Genomic DNA, 25,588 nt, shown 5'->3' with positions numbered 1-25,588 from the left:
CGCACCGCCCTGGGAGTGCCGCCCACGGACTGAGGAGCACCGCTGCTGTGCAACTGCGCAGTTGCGCAGCCTTTTACCGGGTTAGGGAGGCTTTGGGTTAGCCCGAGAGCAGAGGATGCCTGGGGTGGCTAACCTCTGCTCTTCAAATGGCCACAGAGGGGTGGGGGGAGGTTGTGGATGCAGGGGATGCATGGGCCGGGGAGGGAAGAGGTAACATCACTACGAGTGGAGCTCCTATTGAGGTAGTGTGGGGCAGGGGGAGGTATGGCGGTGGGAGAAGGGACTTGCGTTCCAGGGGAAAGAGAGATCGATGCATCATATCTATCTCTCCTTCCTGTCCCCATCCCAACCTTAGGGACCTGAGGGTCGCTCCAACCGTGCCACAAACCCTGTCGCTGCTCCTGTGCAACGCCAGATCAGTAAACAACAAGACCCACATCCTCCACGATATGTTGGAGGATCAAAACTGTGATCTGGCTTGCATTACCGAGACCTGGCTTGGGCCTGAAGGGGACGCTGTGTGGGCTCAGGCCCTGCCTGCCGGGTTCTCGGTGAAGGACCAGCACAGGTTAGGTGGGCGGGGTGTGTGTGGCCTTGATACATAGGAACACCGTGTCCCTCACCAGGAACCACATCTGATAGACGTCCTATATCGAGTGTATTTACCTGACCCTAAAGGCTAGAGACAGTCTAGGGATTCTGTTAGTGTATCGGCCACCCTGTGCATTAGCGGACTCCCTTAACGAGCTGACACAGTTGGTCGCTGAACTGATATTGGAGGGGTACATGGTTGGAAGCGACGGCGACTCTGTTGATGCCCTCACCGGTATCTGGAATACCGGTCTTTCTAGGGCTATACACAGTATCGCTCCCAAGCGCCCTCTCAGGCCTGCTTCCAAATGCAAGCCCTGGTATACGGAAGATCTCTGGGCAAGGAAGCGGGTACTGCGACGGCTAGAGTACCATTGGCGGAAACACCTTTGCTTAGACGACAAGGCTCTCCTAGACCAACTGTTAGAGGACTACGGAGAGGCAATGCGAGCAGCTAACAATTCGTTCTATGGTGCTCGTATTGCGTCCGCAGAGTCGCGTCCGGCAGAGTTGTTCAGGGTGGACAGAGAGCTAACTCAGCTCCCTCCCGCCCTGAACCAGATCCTTGAACCTACTAAGGCCTGCTGTGACCTATTTAACAACTTTTTTGCGGATAAAACCTCTCAGATAAGCGAAGGTCTGAACGCCGACATATTAGCAGAACCTAGGGTAGAAGTGTCCAGAGCCTCCTTGGACTTTTTTAAACTGGATCGGTTTGAGTCGGTGAGTACCGAGGATGTGGACAAGATCCTCGGAAGTGTTCGGAAGACAACCTGCTCTCTCGATCCCTGTCCCTCGTGGTTAGCGGCCCAGGGGGGACCGGCAGTAACAACTTTGTTACGCCGGATAGTTAATACATCTTTGAGGGATGGGCAATTTCCATCACAATTGAAATTGGCCATTGTAAAACCTATCCTAAAAAAGCCCTCCCTCGACCCCCTGGTACATAATAATTATCGGCCTGTTTCGCTGCTACCATTTTTGGGAAAGGTGATCGAGAGGGCGGTTGCAATCCAGCTTCAGGCGGTCTTGGATGAAACGGATTATCTGGACCCATTTCAAACTGGCTTCCGGGCGGGTTACGGGGTTGAGACGGCCATGGTCGCCTTGGTCGATGATCTCCGTCTGGGCATCGACAGGGGAAGCGTGTCCCTGTTGGTGCTCTTGGACATCTCAGCGGCTTTCGATACCATAGACCATGGTATCCTTCTGGGACGCCTGGCAGAGGTGGGAATCGGGGGCACTGCGCTCCAGTGGTTCCGGTCCTACCTCTCTGGGAGGTCCCAGATGGTGCAGCTGGGAGACGTGTGCTCCGATGAGCGGGCCCTCAAAACTGGGGTCCCTCAAGGAGCCATTCTGTCTCCCATGCTATTTAACATTTACATGAAACTGCTGGGAGAGATCATCCGGAGACATGGGGCGCAGGGTTATCAGTACGCTGATGACACCCAAATCATTTTCTCTATGTCTCCGACTGATGCAGTGACTGAGGATGGCGTCTCTCCTCTCGTGGCCTGCCTAGAGTCAGTAATGGGCTGGATGAGGGAAAACCGACTCAAGTTGAATCCAGAGAAAACGGAGGTACTAGTGATAGGTTCCCCTGGTCCAGGAATGGCGGTGGTTCCACCTGTCCTGAACGGGGTCACGCTCCCTGTGAAGGACTCCGTGCGCAGTCTGGGGGTGCTTCTTGATTCGTCGCTTCACCTGACTGCTCAGGTGAATGCGACGGTCAAGAGCACCTGTCATCAGCTTCGGCTTATTCGCCAGCTGCGCCCATACCTGGCCCAGAGGGACCTAGAAACTGTTGTACATGCTCTGGTAACCTCGAGACTGGATTTCTGCAATGTACTCTACATGGGGCAACCATTATACCAAACTCGGAAGCTGCAAATGGTGCAGAACATGGCAGCCCGGCTGGTCATTGGCGTTTTCAGGACCAGCCACATAACACCGGTACTGAAAGATCTCCATTGGCTGCCCATTCGCTTCCGGGCTCAATATAAGGCGTTGGTGATTACCTATAAAGCCCTAAATGGCTTGGGCCCAGGATACCTAAAGGACCGCCTCTCCCCGTACATTCCGCCTCGCACCCTCAGAACGTCTGGGCAGCAATTACTGAAGGTGCTTGGGGCTAGATTATCCTCCACTACACGGAGGACATTTTCCACTGCTGCCCCAGCCCTTTGGAATACGCTGCCCACTGAGCTCCGCTCGACTACCACCCTGGCCCAATTCAGGAAGGACTTGAAAACCTTCCTGTTCCAACAGGCATTCCCCGACTAAAATCCTGTGGGCCTCCCTCCTCTTCCGTGGCCAAGAGGTTGGGCTACGGGGCTTTTAGCCTGTTATTTTTTATTGATTGTATGGTTTGCTTTTATGTGTTTGTATTTTATATTGTTTTATGATACTGTTGTTTTTAACTTATGTTGTAAGCCGCCCTGATCGTAGGAAGGAGCGGGATAAAAATAAAAACTTTATTATTATTATTATATTTTTGTGAGGTTTTTTTTTTTTTTTTTGAGCCAATGAGAAGCCATATTCACACAAAACAAAAGCACTGAGGAGTAATATAAAAGAATGATAGGCAAGGGAACTTGCTTGAAAATTGGCCATATCTTAATGCAACTCTACATGCAACTCTTGCACAGCTTTATGCAACCCTTGAATAAAATGATAAGTGGAATGGAAGTGAGATGTTTACCTCCTGCCCAGAGCATCTATCCTCAGACACCTCCCCCAATAATCCTTTGGGCATCTTGGCTCAGTTCTGAGGCAGTCCTTATATGCAGGCACACCTTACAACCTCTGTGTACAGTGTTACGTGTTTAGCACCTGTCTAGGATTGCTGTGATGGGAAAGCCTAATATAAAACAGGAGAGTAGCAGAGTCATATAACCGATCCACAAGCTTTAAAACCAGATGTGAGACATTCTGTGGGAACCTCAGGATCAGCTCAATAAATTGTCACAGTGAGGGGTTTTCTAAGCAGGAAATGGCTAGCCCAGGCCCTTGAGAAATTTTGTACCAAAAAAAAAAAAAAAAAGAAAGAAAGAAATTTGAGAAGCAAAAAAGCATCTCTCTCTATCTGATGTTCTCTCAAGAACAATCAGTAGTAAAGTTGTTGGGTTTCTTCTGGCATAAAGGTGTGGCAGCCTTCTGGCAACAGGGAGGAGGAGAAATCCCAGGGACAGTGGGATCCTGTGTCATTGGCTGGCATGATTCACAGGCAGCTATACTGGACAGATTAAGGAACCACAAAAAGGAAGAAATTAAGAGTTGTGATTAGAATTGAATTCTAAAAGATTTTTTTACTGATTCTCCAATTTTTCAAGATTTATTCTCCCTGTGTGTGTGTGTGTGTGTGTGTGTGTGTGGTGGGGGTACATGTGTATTTGCATATGGGAGATGAGAAGGATTTCAAGTATATATTTTGTCCAGAATATATGTATGCTTGAGCAGTGTCTAAGGGTATAGTCCTTCCTTATCTTCATTGATAATTGGTCTTACAATTTGACACTATCCATATTAATTCAGAATTGTTCCATTTAGTCAATCACCTTTACCCAATCAGGTTTCACATGTTTTTGGCTTGTATGCACAGAAGAAGTAAGCAGATCCTACCTTTGATCCATCTTATTACTGAACCTTGTTATATAACATTTTATGGGGGATGTTGAAATCTATACCATAAATTGTTCTTAGATCTTCCCTTCCCCAAATGTGTCCAGACACAGTTCTCAGGAAGGTCTGTATATTTATGTGGCATAGAAAAGAAAACTTACATCATAATTAATGTTGGGTTTGGCTATCAAAGTTGTTGGTCTGATCAGGTGTTTTAATATTTTTTTCATTAGATATTTTTCATTAATTAGTCATGGGACTGACTATTGTTGAATCATGTTAAATCTTTTGTAAGTGAGAGGATTTACAGTCTGAGTAGAAGGATACTCAGTGCAGATTACACACCTAACAATGTACTATGTCAACTCAAAGCAGGGATCAGACAGATTCAGACAAAAACAAGAGAGCAAACATACAGTACAAGTAATAAGGAGGTATGAACAAAAACAATAGGAGAATATTTTGGGTGTTGGTTAAATCCAGTTTGGCATGATTTTCTCACAACCTGTCCCACAACAGTATAATACAACTATTTGTGCTGGTTCACAGAAAATGGTGTAAGAACTTTTTAAAATACCCTTCACCTAAATACATGGTATTGAAATATACACAGTTATGTGTGTAACTGTGTATGCATGTGTGTGTGCACACAAGCGAGCAAAATGTATGCATTGATATCCTGGCTAGGGCTCTGGGGTCAAGATGCCTTCCAGATTGATAAGATTATGTTGATAAAATTCAATTAAATAGAATGACAGCAATCCATTGCCAGAAATTTGTTACAGATTTATTTATTTGTTTAGGTATTTATATCCTGCCCTTCAGCCCTAATGGCTCTCAGGGCGGCTTACAATATTATTTTTAATCAGACAGTTCCCTGCCCTCAGGCTTACAATCTAAAAGGGGAACAAGATATATGAGTGCTACTATAAATTTAAAGGGTTGTTCTGTAGCCTTTTGTATATTGCCCTAAACTACTCCCATCATAGAGGTCCCACTTTGAGAGAAAGGCGGGATAAAAATAAAATGAAATATTTTTTCTCCATGTTTGACAACATATTTAACAAATAAAAACTTGGTGTCATTTCAAATTTAAAGGCAAACATATTTTCTATTGTTGAGTGAATTTTAAACCAAAACTTTTTTACCTTTTTACATGCCCACCACATATGATATAGGGTACCCTCTCCTTTACCACACCTCCAACATTTCAGATTTTGTATTTTGTAAATTCTCTTAATTTTTGCTGGGGTGAGGTACCATCTATTTGAGATTTTTAGGTGGTTCTCTTTCAGAGTTTGAGATGCCGTAAAGGTGTTAGTTCTTAACCATGATTTCTGCCATACTTCATATTCTATATTGTGACCCAAGTCCTGTGCCCATTTTATCATATTTTCTCTTATTGTTTCTTTTTCCAGTTCTCTTTTTAATAATATCTTATAATACTTTGCCATTTCTTTTTTCTGAGGTTTCAACCATTTACATCTAATTCGTCCACTACCGTTTCTATGCCTCTATATTTGAGATCTTCCTTGAACTTAGTTTTTATTTGTAAATGTTCAAGCCAGTTCAAATTGAATCCTTCTCTGAAGAGTATATCTATTTCTTTTAGGGTCACATTCCCTTTTTTATCTACATACAGCAAATCTTTATATGTTAACCAGTTTTTGGAGAATATTGCTATATCTAGCTACAGCAGCAAGACTATTGATAGCAAAATATTGGAAAAACAATAAGGAGTTGACAATAGTAGAATGGATATTGACGGTACAAGAACTGAAAGAAATGACTCACTAGACTCTTAAATAATATACCTGAAGATTCCTTAAACGAAGAATGGTACAACAGTTTTGCTGCAAAATATTGAAAGTCAAGGAAGATTATCTGTTGTAATTTGTATACAGACAAACTTTGGGAAAGAGCGTATATATGAATAGAATATGTACATTGGGGAAAGGGACTGAATAGAATAGGTTCTTTGGATGTTTTTTTCAATGGATAATTCTTCTTTTTTTTTTCTTTTTTTCTGTTCTATTATAATGTAAAATAATAAAAATAATAATAATAAATAAAATAAAATAAAATAAAATAAAATAAAATAAATAGGTGTTAAGCTCCAGAAGGGGCCACTGCTATTGCTACTTACTGGTGGGGAAGGGAGAGATCAGGGAGGTAATTCAGCTGATGTGGCTCTGAGGGGAAAGGATGGGAAGAGATCTGTGAGCTCTCTGCCATTTCTTTCCTCCTCTGAGCCAAGCTGGGATAGTTTATCAGTGTCTGAATTGCCTCACTATCTTACTGCATCACCCCCACATTGGCCAGCAGCAACAGCCACCCTCAGAGGCTTGACAATTGCATTGAGGAAAGCTTTGGATGGGGAAAAACAGGCTAGAAGGGCAGGAGTGGACATGGAACTATGCAGGTATAGAAGGTTATCGCATGGGGGGGAAAAGTTCCCTGATGCATTCTAACGAGCACGAGCGCGGGTGTGCACCGAGCATGAAGGGAACCCGATGAGTCCCAGAATGCTAGTTTACCGCACGGCAGAATGCTGCCATCGCTGCCGGGTGTTCCCATCAGGTTCCCAATGTGTTCCAGGAGGCGCCATTCTGGGAACACTTTTGAAACTGACCCCAGAAATGGCGCCTTCTGGAACACATTGGGAACCCGATGGGAATGGCCGGCGGTGACGATGGTGTTCCGCCGTGCGGTAAACTAGCGTTCTGGGACCCATCGGGTTCCCATCACGCTCCATGAGCGCCCGCGCTTGTGCTCGTTAGAACACATCAGGGAATGTTTTTCCCTCCCATGCAATAACCTCTATAGATTTAACACTTCTCCTGCTTCATGCAGGGTTTCAGCCCATATGTATAAAAACCAAAGACATGTAGCACTTCAGCGTTTTAAATTTCTGTACAGTTTTATAGTGAATTAAGCATTCTCCAAATAGTTTACAGTGTGTTAGGACATTGCCTCCAACAAGCTGGGTACTCAGGGGCTGTACAGACTGCCCCTAAGAGGTGGCCTGCAGCCACCCCTTTTAGCACCGGATTGGGGCCATGGCAGCTACATGCAGCAGCCCTGATCTTGCCTTTCCGCAATGCAAAAAAGAGCTGCAAGAAGCAGCACCTTTCTGTGCCTTGGAAAGGGTGGTGGTGCTGGAGCTGCTGGCACTGCAGCTCGTCGGTGCTCCTTTGGTGGTGCATCATCTAGAAACAGCACCAGAGGAGCACTGTGATGACACGTGCCATGTGGTGTGGTGCATGCCATCACACCAGCCTGGGAACAGAGTTGGGATGTGCATTGTATGGACACCAGACCCCAACTCTGCCCCAGGCTGGCCTTAATGGCTGGTCTGTACAGCCTATTAGTTTACTGACCTATGAAAGGATGGAAGGCTGAGTCAACCTGGAACCCTACGGGACTGAATTCACAACGTTGTTGCTGCAGTACAAGCATTTAACCACCAGGGCTCCTAATTGCAGTACAACAGCAAATCTGCAAAGGACATAGAGTCAACCAACATAAACTATTAAATGCCATTCTAAGTAGATTAGTCTCGTGTGGCTGTTGAAATATTAAAAGCAAGATTGATTTTCAGAACTTCCTTAGAAGAGCTTACTCAGCCCCATACAAATGTGGGAAGCTAATTTGAAACAGAGACCACAAAAACATAGTCACATCTTGCATCCAGCTCATTCAAAGAAACAAGCAGTCATGGAGACAAGGTGACTTAGAGAACAGCCACAAGGAAGGAAATCTAGCTAAGTGCTGATGGATGCGTGATTCAAAACTTTGGAAGTTCCTTTTTTATGATTACAGTAATTTCTTATGTAACTTGAGACAAAGCTCAAATAATTTACCATTACCATTACAATACCCCTTTTAAATATCTTGTTATGTTATCTATCTAAAAGTAATGAAAATGGTGTATAATTTGAGGAGGAAAAAACCCCAAAGCAATCATCCCTCCCTCAAGTCACAAGGCAAATTGATAACTAACTGTTACACAGGGGGAGGGGAAATTATTTGGGACCCCCCCCCCAAAGCATCATTTTGCCTTTGTTTGCACACGCATGAACGCGCACACACACACATGTTACAGATCATATTATTTTTTACAAAGTGTTATTTCTAAGCTCTTATTTGGTCCACATTTCTATGAACAAAAATAGCACAGCAAGGGATAAGAAAAAGCTCTCTCATTACTTTTGTTGCATTTTCTTTTTCTGTGATTCCTACCTTGTAGTCTTATCATGGTCTTTATTTTTATCAAATTGTAAGACCTTCTCTTGTTTCCCATTCACTGATGCTGTGTAATAAATAAAATAAATAAAACTTTATTTATATCCTGCCTCTCTGCCCATGACAATTGAGGCAGAGAATTTAAAGTTAAAAGAATACATACAAAACATCATATCCCAATAGTTCCCACCCTCCTCTAAAACATCAGTTAAACAATGAACTATTTAAAACATACATTAAAATGAACAAAAGCGAGCAGATGAAGCTACAGTGTATTCAGAAGGATGGTTCAGTTGGTGGCTGAGTTTTCTATTCATGAAAGGCCTGCCAGAAGAGATCTGTTTTTACAGCCTTTTTAAAGCTGTCTAAATTGGTAATCTGATGGATCTCCTCCAGCAGGCCGTAATAATCCCATAATCTGGGAGCGGTTGAAGAAAAGGTCCTCCGGGTGGTAGCGGTCAGCCTTGTAGTCAATTCCTCCCAGAGGACCTGAGTGCGTGGGGTGGATTGTACAGAAGGAGGTGGTCCTGAAGATAGGTTGTACCCAAGACATTTAGGGCTTTAAAGGTCATAACCAACACCTTGTGTTACGCCCGGAAACCAATGGGCAGCCACTAGAGTGATTTTAAAATAGGTGTTATATGATCGCTTCTGATTGAACTAATTGAAGTTTCTGGACTAAGCACAAGGGTAGCCCCATGTAGAGCACATTGAAGAAATTGAGTCGTTAGGTTACCAGCTCATGTATCACAGTTTCCAGGTCCCCTGCTTCCAGGAAAGGATGCAGCTTGCTATCAGTCGAAGCTGATAGCAAGCGCTCCTGACCATCACATTTACCTGATTTGTCATCTGGAGCGGCGAGTCTAGGAGCACCCCCAGACTGCTAACACAGTCCTTTGAGGGAAATGTGACCCCATCTAGGACCGGTGGTTGTATCACAATGCCTGGAGTAGGGGCCCCTACTGTGAGTATCTCCATTTTGTCTGGATTCAGTGTGACTTCTAACTATTTAACATTGGCTTGCTCATCTGTCTGTGGCCCCGTACAGGCAGGCCAAAATAAACCTGCTTTGAGTCACTTTGGAGGTATGCTGTTTAAATGATGCATGTGTACTAAGGGTCCAGAAGTTGTGCCAAAGTTGAGCTCCAGTCCTTAGGATTGTCTTGAAAAGTATATATGTGTGTGTTTGTATTCCTCATTTATAAGATTTTTTTTTAACTTGAATTACATACCCTGTGCAACTGTAGCTGCATGTTTAATGTCATCACCACGGGCTGCCTTTTATAACATGACTCTCCTAACATCACTAGGAGTTATTCTTATGTCTTAGGTTTTAGTACTGAAACCTTAGGGCCTGCAGGAATCCTCACCTGGCAAACCCAGTTCTTATGCTTTAATTCTGATACTGTTTTAAAGTAAATTTTATTATTGTTGGCTACTTCAGTACCATCTTGGTACTGAAATAAATTTAACATTAAAAAATGCAAGTGGCCTTAAGGCACTTCTCAAAACTCTAAGTTCACAATACGTATGGATGAGACATTTGTTTGGCTTTCACTTTACTATGCTACTAGGCAGTTTAAAACTTGAATCCTATTAGTTAATCCCAACTAGAGTAGATCTGTTGAATTATTGGTAGTTACTTATGTGTCGATCCATCATTTATCAGTTGATTCAGTGAATCTACTCTACTAACAAACTAACAAAATCATTATTTTCTGGACATGGTCTAAAGTCAAAAATGATTTTCACAACCAAAAATTGTATATGAAACGGGTACTTAAATGCATGCAGAATAATCTGTACCGTTGAGAAATGAGCAGATCAGAGTGATGTAGACAAAATTTTCGATCTTTTTTTTTATTAAGAAATTCAATAAAATTTTACAAAAGGAAATAGAAAAGAACGATTAAAATCATACAGACTCTTACAATTATAAAACAATGGTATAAAAAGTTAAGGGTATATGTATAGGTATATGTAAAGTTAAGGGTAGGATAGATAGGATTCTATTGTTTATGTCCAGAATGGAAAGAGACAACAAATTTAGCAAGACTTGGGGCAAAGGTGAACAAATTGTAGAAGAATTTGGCTTAAGAAATTAATAGACTTCTTTTGGAATCCTAACAGATTAAATGTGTTAAAAATGGCTGTTGATCTATTATAAAAGTGTCAATCCTTAGAACAAAGAGTACCAAAGGGGATGCACAGGGGGAGCTTCAGGAGTGTAGCTATTGGAGAAGAGGCGAACAAATGAGCCAGTTGCCTCCTTCAAAATAAATATTCTGCACCCTGATGAAATGATCCTTTCCTCCCCAAATTTATAACATTGCATTAACTTAAAGCTTCATTTGAACATTTAGAAATATAGTTTAGGCTTCCAAAGAAAACAAGAACACAAAGTTAACAAGGATATGAAAACATAGCAAGTACAAGAGTTCTAGATATGAATGATTATCCATTTTACACGGGCTGCAATGCTAGAAATTTGAGGACTTCAGGGAAATTTCATTGGGGAAAGAATTCTTATTTGGGGACAATGTCCTCATTTTAACCCCTACCCCACTCCACTTCAATAGTTATATCCCTGGGGTATTTTATAACCTGCTATGATGAAGTGAGGACTTTTCAGGGCTGGACTGTGTTTCTCTCCAAGAAATTAGCCAGCCATTTTAAAAGTATCATGGGTTTTCTTGGCCAACTGGTTTATTTGGTAGTTAATAAGATGTTTGTATGTATCCCTTATTCCCAGGCTTTGCATAAACACAGGAAAACTTCTTGCTTCAGTTAAATGAAAGGACTTCAGTTGCAATATGGATGAGCCTGGCACAGTGCTTCTTAAGCCATCTGATATGGCAGCCTGCCAGTTCCCGTTCCCCCCACCTACCCCACCCCAATGTTACAATAGTGATGCCATTAAGCATGATACCTTAAGTATCAATCACAGTTTCAGAAAATATGCCATTCAAATTCAAAAGGAAAACAAATGAAAATAGCCCACCACACACATTTTTCAAGATACTGCTCTCACACTCAGATTCCTTCCCCTCACCCTGAATACTGAAGAAGTGAGTTCAGGACCTGAAATCTGGGAACTCTAGAGAGGTTCCAGACAAAATTAAGTGAAATACCTAGAGTAGAGGTGGAAATCACATGGTCTAAATGTTCCTGGACTGCAGCGCCAGCCTTCCTTGTCATTGGCAAGGGCTGCTGAGAGTTCCAGCTCAACAATATCTGAAGGTCCATGTGATTGACCGTGAAACAGATTGACCTTGAGAAGGTCCATGTCCCTTGACCTTGAGACAATAAGAGTTGTAAATATGCTGGAAGGTGATCTCCTGCCCCTAGTCACCTTCCAATGAGGTTTATTTGGAACCAAATTAGGTTGCTTGAAAAGTCCAATGCATAATTGAGAAAAAGATAAGTGAATTTTTCCCATAATTAGGACTTGCATCAGCATTTTCTGACAGTGCAGTTGTACATGTATCTTACTATAAGATATGTAGAGTGGGGGGATACTGTATATTAGACAATCATCTCATTTGAAATGTGCTTCGAGAGAAGAGTACTATGGATAATGTGGACAGTAAAAAAGACAAATAAATGGGTCCTAGAACAAATAAAGCCCCAACTCTCCCTAGAAATCAAAATGACTAAATTGAAACTGTTGTACTTTGGGCATAACATGAGAAGACATGAGTCACTGGAAAAGATAATAATGTTTGCTAAGGAGAAGGCAGTAGAAAAAGATGAAGACTGCATTCCAGATGGATAGATTGGAATCAAGGAAGCCACAGCCCTGAGTCTGTAGGACCTCAGCAGGGCTGTTTATGATAGGGTGACTTGGAGGTTTCTCATTCATAGGTTCGTCGTGTCGAAGTCAATTTAATTGCATTTAAGAATAACAAAAAAAAAATATTGTCTAATTCATCTTCAGGTCAACTCTGAAGTATGGTAAAACCATCTTTGGATCAACCAATGAAGGGTACTGTACAGAGCTAACAAATAAAGAAATAGTAGATGGGTTAAATCTTTAGGAAGAAAGAGATACAAATATATTTTAGAAATTGGATCAGAGAAGGGTTCAAACATTTCAGATATGGAGGTGTGTTTTTTTCTTTGCTGGTTTTGCAAGTTCTTTTTCAGTTGTATGTAACAGTCTAGAGTGAATTCATTTTGCAAGCCTGATCAAGGTTGTGCACAAAACATCAGTCAGGGTGGTACACCATCATATTTCATTGCCTTGACTTCTCCCTCCGGCCTGAGACACTCCCTCTCAACGTGTTTGCGCAAAATATATTTTAAAATTTAAAAATTGCATCCATGCCATCTGCTGCTCTAGAAAAAATCCACCAGGGAGTTTAATAATAATAATAATAATAATAATAATAATAATCAGATCTTTCTCAGATCTGTGCTAGCTGTAGAAACTGGAAATACTCAGAACTGTGTTCTGTTTCTGAAAACAGAATTAAGTTATCTGCTTGGATTCTTCACTTTCTCTTGCTAAAAAGGGTGGAGAATGATAGTAAACTACTTCTAAAAAGTACTTGGTGACCTCATGTAAAAATTAAAAATCAGAATATATTATTATGTTACTTAATTTGTTCCATGAATCATTTTGCCAGCTGAAAAACTGCAAGAATAGTTATTTACAATTGATTTGGGGATTAAAGAGATGTTTAATTAATGATATGTTAAAAATGAGGAGGATAGCATTTGGTTTAGTGAGTGAAAAGCTGTGCAGGCTTGGATTGCTGAAATAATTTCAATTTAATGCTTTCTATACTAAAGATCTGCATTATTAGCATCATCATTATTAACATTATGGTGGAAAATGATGTTCCATCTCCACTAGCTCGAGGATGATTGGCTCTAAGGTCCCAATAAATATATACTAATGTCTCTGTCACTTTAGACAGTCAATTGGATTGCTCTAACTCATGTCTCTGTTGTCATAAGTAGTAGTAGCTTAGTTTAACAAAACTGATATTAGATTTTAGTCAGTCATGGCAAAGAAGATCCCCATGCAAACGACTCTGCAGCATTTAGAATCCATTTAGCATAGATTGAGAATTCAAGTACAATGGAAGTTACTTTTAGTAGAAATGAGGTAATTTGTCACTTTTATTTTTCTACACATATGCATTTTTATTTAAACCCAAGTTTGTCCAGTCACTAATATGACTGTTTAGTAATGTCTTTTAAAAATGAACTGAAATATTTTTACCGATTTGTTTGACCAAATTCAGTAGAGAGGGCTATTCCCAGCATGACACAGGTTAAAGGTGAAGAACTTCTCAGAAGGAGAAGGAGAAATCCATAGCTATCACTAATGCTATGTTACACTATGTAACACTATGTTACATTAACACTGTAATCACTATGATTATATGAGTTGGAAGGGTTTGCTTAGACCAACCCCCTGCTCAATGCACGATCTTCAGCCCTCCACCTTTACATCAGTCAGCCTTTAGTGTTCACAGGGCAGGTCTGGGGGATCTTTGGCTGACCACCTGTTCCCACCTGATCTACCCAGCAAAGATGTTTATAAATGATTGGGGGAGCTGTAGCCCAAAATATCTCTGGCAGGGGAGAGATGACTCCCCTTCCCTGAATGGGGGAGGATGTGCCTTCAATGGGAGGACTGGCCCCTGAAAAACAGGATGCCTGACCACCCAGCAGACTCTTGCACTGATCCAGAGGACCGCACCCTGCATGTGGTAGAGGAGGAGGTGTTGCTTGGAATATTGCTTTGTATAAATAAACCATAGCAATCTGCTTTGGGCCAGTAGAACAAATTTTCTGCCCCAGTGACATTGGATTCACTCTGGACATTTGCCTTTCCTGTTCTGGGAAGAGAACATTGCTCATGAAAAAAATGTGTGCTGTCTCCTCGTTCTCCTCCCTCCAACCCACTGTCACCACCCTTCTTCCCATGAGAGACAGCTCTGGTCACCTTGGTGGATGCCCTGTGCAGGGAACTGGACATGGGAAGTGTGTTTCTGTTGGTTCTGCTGGATATTTCAGTGGCCTTTGATACTACTGACCATGGTATCCTTCTGGGTTGCCTCTCTGAGATGGGACTTGGGGTCACTGTTATGCAGTGGCTCCAGTCTTTTTCTGGATGGGCGAACCCGGAAGGTGGTGCTTGGGGACTCCTGTTTGACCACCTGACCACTGACCTGTGTGGTCCCTCAGGATTCTGTTCTCTCCCCCATGTTATTTAATATCTACATGAAACCAGTGGGAGAGGTCATCTGGACATTTGAGGTGTGGTGTCACCAGTATGCAGATGACACCCAACTCTATTTCTCCTTTCCATCTGATTCCAAGGATGCTGTCTCTGTACTGAGCCAATTTAAACTTAATCCAGACAAGACAGAGGTGCCCCTGGTCAGCTGAAAGGCAAATTGGGGAATAGGGACTTTGCCTGTGCTGGACAGGATTACTAGCTCGCAGTTTGAGTCCAGGGTATTCTCCTGGACTCAACTCTGAGCCTAGATGCCCAGATCTCAGCAGTGGCACAATTGCACCCATTTCTTGAGACATCAGATCTGGCTATGGCGATAAATGTCTTGATTACATCCAATTTGGACTACTGTAACACACACTATGTGGTGCTGCCTTTGGAAACTGTTCGGAAACTTCAGCAGGTGCAATAAACTGCAGCTAGAATGCTGACCACATATAACTCCCTTGCTAAAACAGCTTGACTAGCTACTGGTTTGTTTCCAGGCTCAATTCAAAGTGCTGGTCATGACCTCTAAAGCCCTATATGTCTTAGGCCCAGATTATATGAAGAACTGTATCTTCCCATATAATAATAATAGGATTCCTTTATATGCCGCCCAATCACTGGGAATCTGGGCGGCTTACAACAGAGGGAATAATAGACGATTCCCTGCCCTCTGGCTGGCAGAACACTAAGATCTTTGGAGGCAGGCTTTCTCTCAGCCCCTCCACAATCTCAGACTCGCTTAGTGAGGATACGAGAGAGAGTCTTCTCGGTGGCTGCTCCCACCCTCTGGAACACCCTTTCATGGGAGGCTAGGCTACCCCCTCCCTGCTTGCAAGACAATATATTTTTATTTAAGCAGGCATTTGATATATAATCATATTGGGGTGGTTTTACAGAGTAGGTGTGTTTTAGGTATTCTTCTAGCTTGTGTATATTTTAATGTAATTTTATAACGTTTTTAGATTATTTTAATTATTTTAAATTTTATTATTATTATTATTATTATTATTATTATTATTAACATTTTATCTAATCCCAAACTTAAAGTGGCCCTCCTATAATGAAAATGGGTATGTATCTACTAGATAAAACAGTGAAACAGGCTCTTGATACATCATTGTCAACAGTCTGTTTGCCCTGGGAACTCAATAATAGTTTAAGAAGCCGGAATCTGGTCCTCTATCCCCTCCCCCCCCTTTTTTAAAGGTTCATATGGAACTTTATATGGAACCCTGCTTTACGTGGGGGATCTGCTCTGGACACACACACCCCATGCAAAGTGAATTCTGAGCATGCTGAAGCCCCATTTAAATGAAGGGGCACACTCCTGTGTGTGGTGCAGTGTGGCGTGCATGCCACTCATCTAAATGGGGCTTCCTATCTACGTGATCTCAAGTCCAAATATGGGAAGCACACATATGGGGCAGGATGACTGCAGTTTGCAATGTAGCTTTGGTCAAATGTTTGATACTTGTCAAGGTGCAAGGGTCAATATGTTGGAGTTGATTTTTGGAGTGAGTGCTTGGTATGCTAATTCAACTGCTGTGATATTACCAGGGGCCCTTTTTTGGTACACAGTTGTAGCACTATGGAGCGTTACAGACCACCCAAAACGGGCGGTGTGCCGCCGCCGCCGGTTGCTGCATCTGGGAATTGCAGCGGCCATACCATGCGGTTCCCGGGTGCAGCCAGAAAGAAGCGCCAAAATGGCGCTTCTTCCTGGGCCCTGGAAGTGGCGCCGTGAGATGTGAGGCACGCACTCGCGGTGCCACTTCTGGTGTGCGACGTCCAGATGCTGCACGTCCGCGACGTCAAAATGGCGGTGCCCATCTATATGTGGCGCCACCATTTTGACGTAGTCATTATGCAAGAGGGGCAAGGCGCATCAGGAAGCGCCGCCCCTCGCGTGTAATGACGGTGCCCCATAGGGCCTGTCCGGAACGCGCCTAATGATTCCACTTTAATTGCAACAACCTATGGAATCTTGGAGTTAGCAATTTATGGAGTGGCATTTAGAATTGTCAGCCAGGGAACCATAGTGCCCTAAAAGGCTTTGGACCAGGATAGCTGAAAGACTGCCTCTCCAATACGAGCTTGTTTAAAATTTGAGATCCTCAGATGAGGCTCTATTGTGTGTCCTAACATGTTGTGAAGTAATGTTGCTATGTACATGCAATATGACTTTCCCTGTAGCAGCACCTTGACTGTCGAACCAAGGAAGTTAGGCTGGATCTATTTTTTTTTTTAGCTTCCAGTCTGCAGCCCAAACAGTGCTGTTTCACATGGTCTTTAACATTTGAAATTGCTCTATTTTAATCCTTTTAAAATTGCATGTAAGGATTATTTTTATATTCTTTTAAAAAATTTAAAAGTGTCTTGATTTGTTTTTCAAATATTTTATCTTTCTACTGTTTTAGGGCCGGTACAGACATGCCAAAATAAAGCTGATTCGGGTCACTTTGGAGGTATGCTGTTTCAATGATGCATGTGTCCTAAGAGGCCAGAAGCTGCACCAAAGCTGTACTCCAGTCATAAGGACTGGAGCATGGCTTTGGCGTGGCTTCCAGACTCTTAGGACTCATGCATCATTGAAAGAGCATACCTCCAAAGTGACCCAAAGCAGCTTTATTTTGGCCTGTCTGTACCGGCCCTTCGTTTCTTTTATTTGTTCATTGCCTCAGAAGCCCATGGTTATAAATAAATAATAGACAAATAAATAGTGTCTGCAAATCCTAGGATTCCATAGGATGCAGCTATGACAGTTAAAATGGACCCATAGTGTTATAATTGTGCAGTGTGAAAGAGCCCAGGAATGATGCCCAGGAGCTGTTGCACCAAAATTCCACACAATTTCATACACACACCCACACTCAAGTTTTACTTCTTGTACTTCCAGTTTAGTACTAGCTTGAGAAGCAAACAGGCAGGTTTCTACTTGTTTAACAGTGTCGCAGAGTTAGCACTGGTGTATTTAAACTAATTTTGCTGTGTTTCAGGCTGTCTGAACTTAGCTCAATGACTGGAGGTCCAAAACACACTGCAGAAATCATCCTGTTTGAGACCACTTTAACTGACCTGGCTCAGTGTTAGGAAATTCTGGGAACTGTAGTTTGTTGAGTTACAAGAGCTCTCTGATAGAGAAGACTCAATGGCCTGTTACAGACAGGCCAAAATAAAGCTGCTTCGAGTCACTTTGGAGGTATGGTATTTCAATGATGCATGCATCCTAAGAGTCCAAAAGTCACACCAAAGCCACGCTCCGGTCCTAAGCACTGGAGTGCAGCTTTGGTGTGGCTTTTGGACTCTTAGGACTTATGCATCATTGAAATACCATACCTCCAAACTCTCTGATAGAGAAGACTCATTGGCCTGTTACAGACAGGCCAATGTCTCACCAAAATACAGATCCCAGAATTCCCTAGCATTGGGCCAGGGCAGTTAAAGTGGTCTCAAACTGGATTATTTCCACAGGGGGGAAAAAAGGGGGGGGGGACGCAGAATGCCAGATATAAGCTTACTTTAGTTATTCTTTCAATTACAAGTTAACATACACTTATATTTCAGCAAAAAGCAATAACAGAAACATCAACTTGGCAGAAATGCTGTGTCTCCCGGGCATTTGCTGAAAACAAAAGCTAGCTATTATGCTTCCACTGCAGACTTAATGTATTATTTAAGTATGGCTTCTGTTTTCCTGTGAACGTATCCACATCAAGTGGCTGGAAAAAGAACAAACAAAAACTTTTTGCAAGAGTGTGTGTGTGTTATTTGTTTTGATCTGTTTATGAAAAAGAATGATCAAACTATTTTTTTTTCAACCTGCATTTTGGAATGACAAGACACTTTTCATTTCTTTTTAGTTATAAACATGTTCTTCCCAGTGAAGCCTGGGAATTGTGGGTGCCAAGCTATTAGCTTTGGGAAGGCACCTTTCTCTTAAATGAGTCCTTAGGAGCAAGTCAGTTCAAGCCCAGCTTGGGTGGGGTGAAATACACAAGATGTCTCCTTCAAAGATGTAGGGGGGAAACCCAGCTTCTTTTGTGTGAAAAGAAGCACGTTATGCAACCTAGTGCCTGAATGTTATTATAATTTCTTTCCTTCATGCTGCTGGATTCTCTGACTCTAAATGTTCGTGTCCCTAAATGTCTCATTTTCCCATGGATTCTAGGTGGTAGGTGTTTAATGGCTGTCATTACAGCTTATTATTTTATCCTAAAACCTCTGCTCTGCAAGTTAAACATCATAATATAATATCATAAATCCACTTTTCCTCTTCACTGAGAGGGAAACAGAAGCCAAGCTCTTAATGTGATATATGGGAAGTAATAATATCTTGTCAAGCAGAGCAGCAAGGATACACTGCCTGCAAAGTGTATTTTGAAAGTTTGAAAGACTGGAACATGAATAAAAGTGCACTTGAATTGAAAAAAAATTCCTAATGGGGATAGAGATAACTTTAGATTTTAAACAGCCCACACACCTTCCAACAGTTCAGAGATGAAAAGTGGGACACATGTGGCTAAGCATGTGGCTAAGATGGCAAAAGTTATTAAAGAAGAAGAAATGATCTAAGTTGGGATATAATTGTTGAATAAATTAAAGAAATAATAGATAACAATCAAAAGGAGAAAGGACACAAACTGTAAATAACGTAACAATTGCAGCCATTAGTTTGTCTATGAAAGAAAAGAACACATGGGAGTAAAAGAACAGTTTTTTAAAAGTAGGAATCAATCTTGCTCCCAATGCTTTTAATGTTTATATTCATGCTTCAGGAGTGAGAATTTATGGCACACAACAAATGAAAGAAAGTTATACTTAACTCCAAGATTCACTATTAAGAGAGTGTCCCTAATAGTGTACCTCAGAGGTAAGCATAGTTGTCTAAATCACAGTTTTTAAATCTAAGACTTTACTAGTCCATCAGGTATTTGTTAATATTTTGTGCAAAATTCCATTAATATTATTTTCAAGTTTCCATTTTTTCTTTCATGTCATGATGATTTTTAACATCTAATAATAAGTGAATATGTGTTAAGAAATATGAGACTGTGAAAAATAATAGATGTAGGATGGGCAATAGTGTGAATAAGTTGAACTATTCATAATAGCGGAATCTCTGCTTTCCCTCCTCACGAGAATAACAAAAATTGATTCCATTCTAGAAGTAAAGTCTGTGAGTCACCTTTGTATGGATTCACTCTACCCCAGCTAGACATAGAGAAGGCCCCCACCAACAGACCTTAGTCTTCAGTCATGCAGGGAGTGGCACTTCTTCAGGTATCAAATTCAAAAGCCATTTCACTGTTATCACCAGCACTTTGAATTTAGACCAGAATCATATCAGTAGCCATTGCAATTCATTTAAGCCCAGTGTGATATATGGTTTCTGTAGGGTGTACCAGTCATCAGTCAAGCTGCATTTTCAATTATCAGCAGCTTGAGAGTTCAAAGGCAGCCCCACATAGAGATCATTACAGCTTAATCAGGAAATCACTAATGTATGGATTACTGTGGTTAAATGATCCCTATCCGGGAACGGCCATAGCAGGTGCACCAGTGAAGCTGGCTCCAGGCACTCCAAGACATGAGGTCCACCTGGGCCTCCAGTGAGAGGGGTGGATCTAGGAGTACCTCCAAGCTACACACCTGCTCGCTCAAAGAGAGTGCAACCTCACCCAGGACAGATATGTTATTCAGTTCCTAGATCCAGGAGCTACAGAACCACTGTCTTATTGTGATTCAGCTTCTATTCACTGGGTGTCACCCAACACATTACAGTATTCCACTGGTCCAGCACCTGCGCCTTTGCCCCCAAACCTAATGATCAGAAAAAGGTCAGTTTAGTGCCATCGGCATATGAAGCAAAATCAAAGTAATTCAATACTCCTGAATGATGTCCCCACCCCCCAAAAAAAAAAAAAAACCTGAGTGGCTTCATACGGATATTAAACGGCAAAGAGATATAGATATTATATACATATCATATAGACGTGAAACAGCACAGGACAAGACGGAATGCTGTGACAATCCACAGTCTCCCTTTCACTGAGTTGTTTACTGATACTGCTTTACCAGAGAGTAAATCCCACCAAATGCAGTGCAAGTTGTTTCTGAGTATACTTTATATTATAATTTATTTACATGATGAAATAAATATTGACCCTCATTGGGTCACACTGGCTCATTACTGGTGTTGTTTGGGCTCATGTTTGGTCAGCAGAATGTCTTGGGATGACATTGCTCCTACTGTACATGGTTTATACACCAATGGTGTAATTAGGATTGGTGTCACCCAGTGCGGTAACTCATGGTGTCATCACCCCCCTCCCCATTAACTTCTTCCCATTTCACATCATTCATTATTCTTAGTAATTCTTTTTTTGCACTAGTGTTACTCATAAATCATAATTCCCATATTTCCCTGAATGTCATGCTAATAGTTGTGACATAAACAACTCACACAATTAAAATTATACTGTCAAATTACAATATCATATGCAAAACCTAAATGTATTTACATATATGTAATGAAGATTTGGTTAAAATGTAATGTTTTAAAATAATTTTTTTTTGAAATTTGAAATTTTAATTTAAAAAAATTATGAGGTCTCTCCTTTCTCCTTCCACTGACCTTCACCCCACTCCCACCATCTCTTAAAACATTTTAAAGGGGAGCAGGCAAATCCCACAGCTGTTTCTGCCAAAAGGTAGGTGTTTGAGGAGCAGTGATATAACCTCCCTCCCTTAGGGTGTCACCTGGTGTAGTGCTCACCCCCCCACATCCCCCTAGTAATACCACTGTTATATACTATGTCTACCAGTATGTCTATCAGTGAATGTGAGCTGAATTTTACTTTTATTATGGGTAGCATCCAGTGCCTCTGAGGAGATTATCGCACCCAGGAATCCCAGCAAGAGAGACGCAGGATCTAAAAGATGAAAATGGATGTTATCATATTTACCCATGTCTGGGCTGTAGGCAGCCCGTATACACTCAGGCTGCCTGTCTGCAACTTGGATTTCTCCTGTGGCTTTTTTAAGAATGAGCTTTTCCCATTCTTGAAAAAGTTGTGGGAGAAGTCCAGGTTTCAGACAGGCTGCCTGAATGAATATGGGTTGCCTAAAGTCCAGTCACGGGTAAATGTGATAACATCCGTTTTAATATTTTAGACTCTGCATCTCTCCCACCGGGATTCCTGGGTGCAATAATCTCCTTAGTTTCTATCTTGTGCCCCTAAACCCAACAGACATCTAATAAAAATGTTGATTATTTCACTCTTCTCCTTTTCAGATGTACAATGGAACCCTCAAAAGAGAAGGTGCAGAGAACAAGCGCTACAGTTCATACAGCCAAATGGATAGCTGGGGTGGAAGGAACTACAACAAGATCTGCAGTCCTACCAGTCCTGGCAGTGATTACTGCTTTGTTCAGAATATGAAGAGTAGTCGGAGTGAGCCAGATCTCTACTGTGACCCTCCGCGAGGCACACTAAGGAGAAACCAGAGTGGAAGCCGTGTGAGTCACAAAGCAAGTCTGAATCGTCACAGTCTCTACAGCAATACATGCAACAACCAGGGAATTACTACCACTACAAGGACAAGCAAGAGAATTCCAGTCCGTAGTTCCTCTTACACTTCTGCTAACAAGCAAGATGTGGTCTATGCTCAGCCGGTAGCTAGCAAACAAGATGTGGTCTATGGACAGCCTCCTTCCAATTCAAAGTAAGTTTCCATGCCAGTCTTCTCTGCTTATGCAAACTTATGTATACATACCAGCCAAGTTAAGATAACAGTACATTCAACTAATGAAATGGAGTCTAATCCATGCCATGAAGGCTGAGATTGTGGTGAGAACTGTGCAGTAAGCACGCAGTGCTTGGAAAGGGGTTCCTCTGGACATTCAACAATTCAGTGTGGTCCTTGGGATGTTGATGAACTTATCAAAGGCCCTGGCACTCTTTCCAAAATAGCTAGCCCTTCAAAGGGAAAAAAAAGACTAAATGTAATGTGCATCATTGCTTGTCACCCAAAATGGTGGACATGATGGTTGGTGATGGCACTCCAGAACTCCAAATGAGCCAAAAAATTAGTCAGTGTAGCTGTCCAGGCTTTATACCATGGCCATCTGCTGGCATAGTCTATAATAAACCTGTTTATAGTTGATGTTCCATTTTGCTGCAAGAAACCCCACTGGAACATAAAACTGGCCAGTCTTCCAAACGACTCTCTAAGAAAGGCTTAGTTATTGTAGAGAAGATTCTTATATATCCAGTCTCATCTTTTAAAATAATGGTTCTAACGTCATTCCCAGAACAATTGTTGTGTGGGAAACACTTTCCTCTGCCAAATATCTCACAGGAGTGGTCTCCTTTATAGCACCTTTCCTGATAGGGTGGATCATCCTGTAGAACAAGTTTAGGTTTGGGAGTTGTCTGTCTTGAAACACTGTGCCTGATTGGTGAATCTTCCTTCCAGAAGAACTAGTTCTGTTTGGGGAGTTGTCTAATTTCTAGAATTGAGACTTTTTGCATGCTTCTGCATAACTGGGAAATTGGAATGTCATCAACTTGATTAAAAAAAAAAAGGTTTGTGTTAATGAATGAAGTTCTTCACCTCAGAATTGGATCAGTTTACATGAGTAACAGAAGGCATTTTTTGTTTTACACAGCCATTCGTTTTAAGTGTTCTTTCACATGGAAATAAAATAATGCTTGGAGATATGTGCCTACCACAGACGTTGAACTCTGATAGATGGCTTAAATCAGTAGAACTTGTTTTATTTCCCACATCATTAAAAATAATTTAAACTTTGAACTTTCTGCTCTAATAGACCTGTTTGGATTAGATGCTTTTTTCTCTTGGAAAAGAAACTGAAATTGTCAGTGGCAGAAATTCCATCCAAACTAGAAGAAAGACTGAATGTTCAAGTCTTAGTTTAAGGTGCATATTAGGAAAAAAAGTACCAGACACTTCACATAATTTTGACAGGTTAGAGGAAAAACAAGAAACTACTTTATATGAAATAAAAGCATTGGCCTATCAACCTGCCTACAGTCTGCACAGGCTAGCCAGGGTTTTGCAGGGTTTCAAACAGGTGTCTTCCTCAGCCCTATTTAGAAATGGCAGTTGATTGAACTTGAACCCTTGTTCCTGCAAAGCATCTCCTTTGCTACTGAACTATGACTGCTCTTTAAATGATTCCTATCATTTGCTGGCCTTGGAGGATCAGACCCTTCCTGGTCCAGCTACTAGTTCATGGATCATGCCCCTGGACATGTCATACAAATGCAGAAGCATTCAGGGAATTGGTAAAGGCCACTGATGCTCAGTGGTCCAAGTGGGAGGGAAATCTTTTCCCACCAGTTTGGAGTTGGACACTCATATCACCTACTGTTTTTTTACTCAGTGCTAATCAAATTTTCAACAACCAGCTGAACCAGATAAAAACTGAGAAAGTTTCTGGAAATCTGCATCACACTTTCCTTTGTGTTTTTTAATCTGATGTTTTAAGGGGGTTTAGCAAAGGCAATTATTGGATTGTACTCCAAGTCATCATCAGGGAGTAGGTATTTCTTTCTGTATTTCCCTTTATTGTTGATCTTACTATGGAGACTAATTATAGAACTAGCTTTGAACAATAGGGCTTGATATAGGGTGTGTCAACATTAGTACTGTGTATGTACTAGTTAGGTACACTGACTTTACTTCATAATCTCATTGACCAATTGCCCTGTGTGATGTGCAGCAAGATAAAGTTCAACGCTGGAGCCAAAGAATTCAGTCACTGGTGCAATCACATTCCCTTGCTTGCATGAGAGAGTAATGTGAGTTCTTGGTCATCCTGCAACTTCATTATCATCACTGGAAGTGTGGCCATGATCAAATGTGAATATCCTTTAGAAGTTGCTCCTTTGCTATATTTACAATAGATATTAGTTTTATTCATAATAAAGTAAACAAAGTCAGTAAATAGCTTAGAAAGTCTTGCTGAAGAGAGTTGGTTAGAAAATGTCATTCATACTTGGAAAAAGAATCTTAGGATGCATCTGCACTGCAGAATGAATGCATTTTGACATCACTTTAAGTGCCATGGCTCAGTGCTGTAGAATTCTGAGATCTGAAGTTTTGTGATATACTGTGTTTTGAACTTTGTCAGAGAATTCAGGTGCTACAGCAAGCTGTAAATCCCATAATTCCATATCACTGAGCCATAAGAGTTAAAGAAATGTCTAACTGCATTAATTCTGTAAAGTAGATGCAGCCTTAGTTTTCTGTTTCAAAGAATATAAATTTGCCCAAGCTGTAATAAATAAGTAATAAATTGGTTGTGTTTTCTTATGAAACACTATGAAACTTGTGAAGCAAGGACCTGGTGTGATGTACAATCAGTATGCATTCTAGCATCTTTTACATGGTGTTCTGATGAGTGTTTACTTTAATAAATAATAATATAAATAAAGTTTTTATTTATATACCGCACCTTCCTCAGATCAGGGCGGTTTACACAAGTTACAATTACACATACAATGCATTAAAAACAAACACCATACAGTATACAATAAAATAAAGGGAATGGTGAGGGGGGAGGGAATCAGGTCCAGCATTCTTCTCTCCCTCTGAGGCCTGGACCAAGGCAGATGGACCGGAGGGAGGGCTCTTCTTCTTCAGGCTAGCCCCTGATGGTACTGGGCCAGCCTTCTCTCTCCCTCAGAGGCCGAACGATGACAGTTAGGGAGGGAGGAGCCTCTGTCTTCAGGCCGGCCTCTGATGGTACTGGGCCAGCCTTCTCTCTCCCTCAGAGGCCGAAAGATGACAGGGAGGGAGGAGCCTCCTTCTTCAGGTTGGCCTCTGATGGTGCTGGGCCAGCCTTCTCTCTCCCCCAGAGGC

The 25,588-nt window shown here is 41.7% G+C and overlaps 1 protein-coding gene across 1 annotated transcript in view; it reads left to right on the top strand.

Moving 5' to 3' along the window:
* Nucleotides 1–25,588, top strand: part of PKP1 (plakophilin 1) — a 60,365-nt gene that overhangs the window by 12,280 nt on the left and 22,497 nt on the right. The window contains exon 3 of the mRNA XM_042465077.1: nucleotides 21,993–22,423. Within this exon, the coding sequence (XP_042321011.1) occupies nucleotides 21,993–22,423 (431 nt within the window). The remainder of the gene's footprint in view (nucleotides 1–21,992; nucleotides 22,424–25,588) is intronic.

This window comes from Sceloporus undulatus, chromosome 4 (genome assembly GCF_019175285.1).
Source record: "Sceloporus undulatus isolate JIND9_A2432 ecotype Alabama chromosome 4, SceUnd_v1.1, whole genome shotgun sequence".
Lineage (NCBI taxonomy): Eukaryota > Metazoa > Chordata > Lepidosauria > Squamata > Phrynosomatidae > Sceloporus > Sceloporus undulatus.
This window is presented reverse-complemented; position numbering and strand designations above follow the sequence as displayed.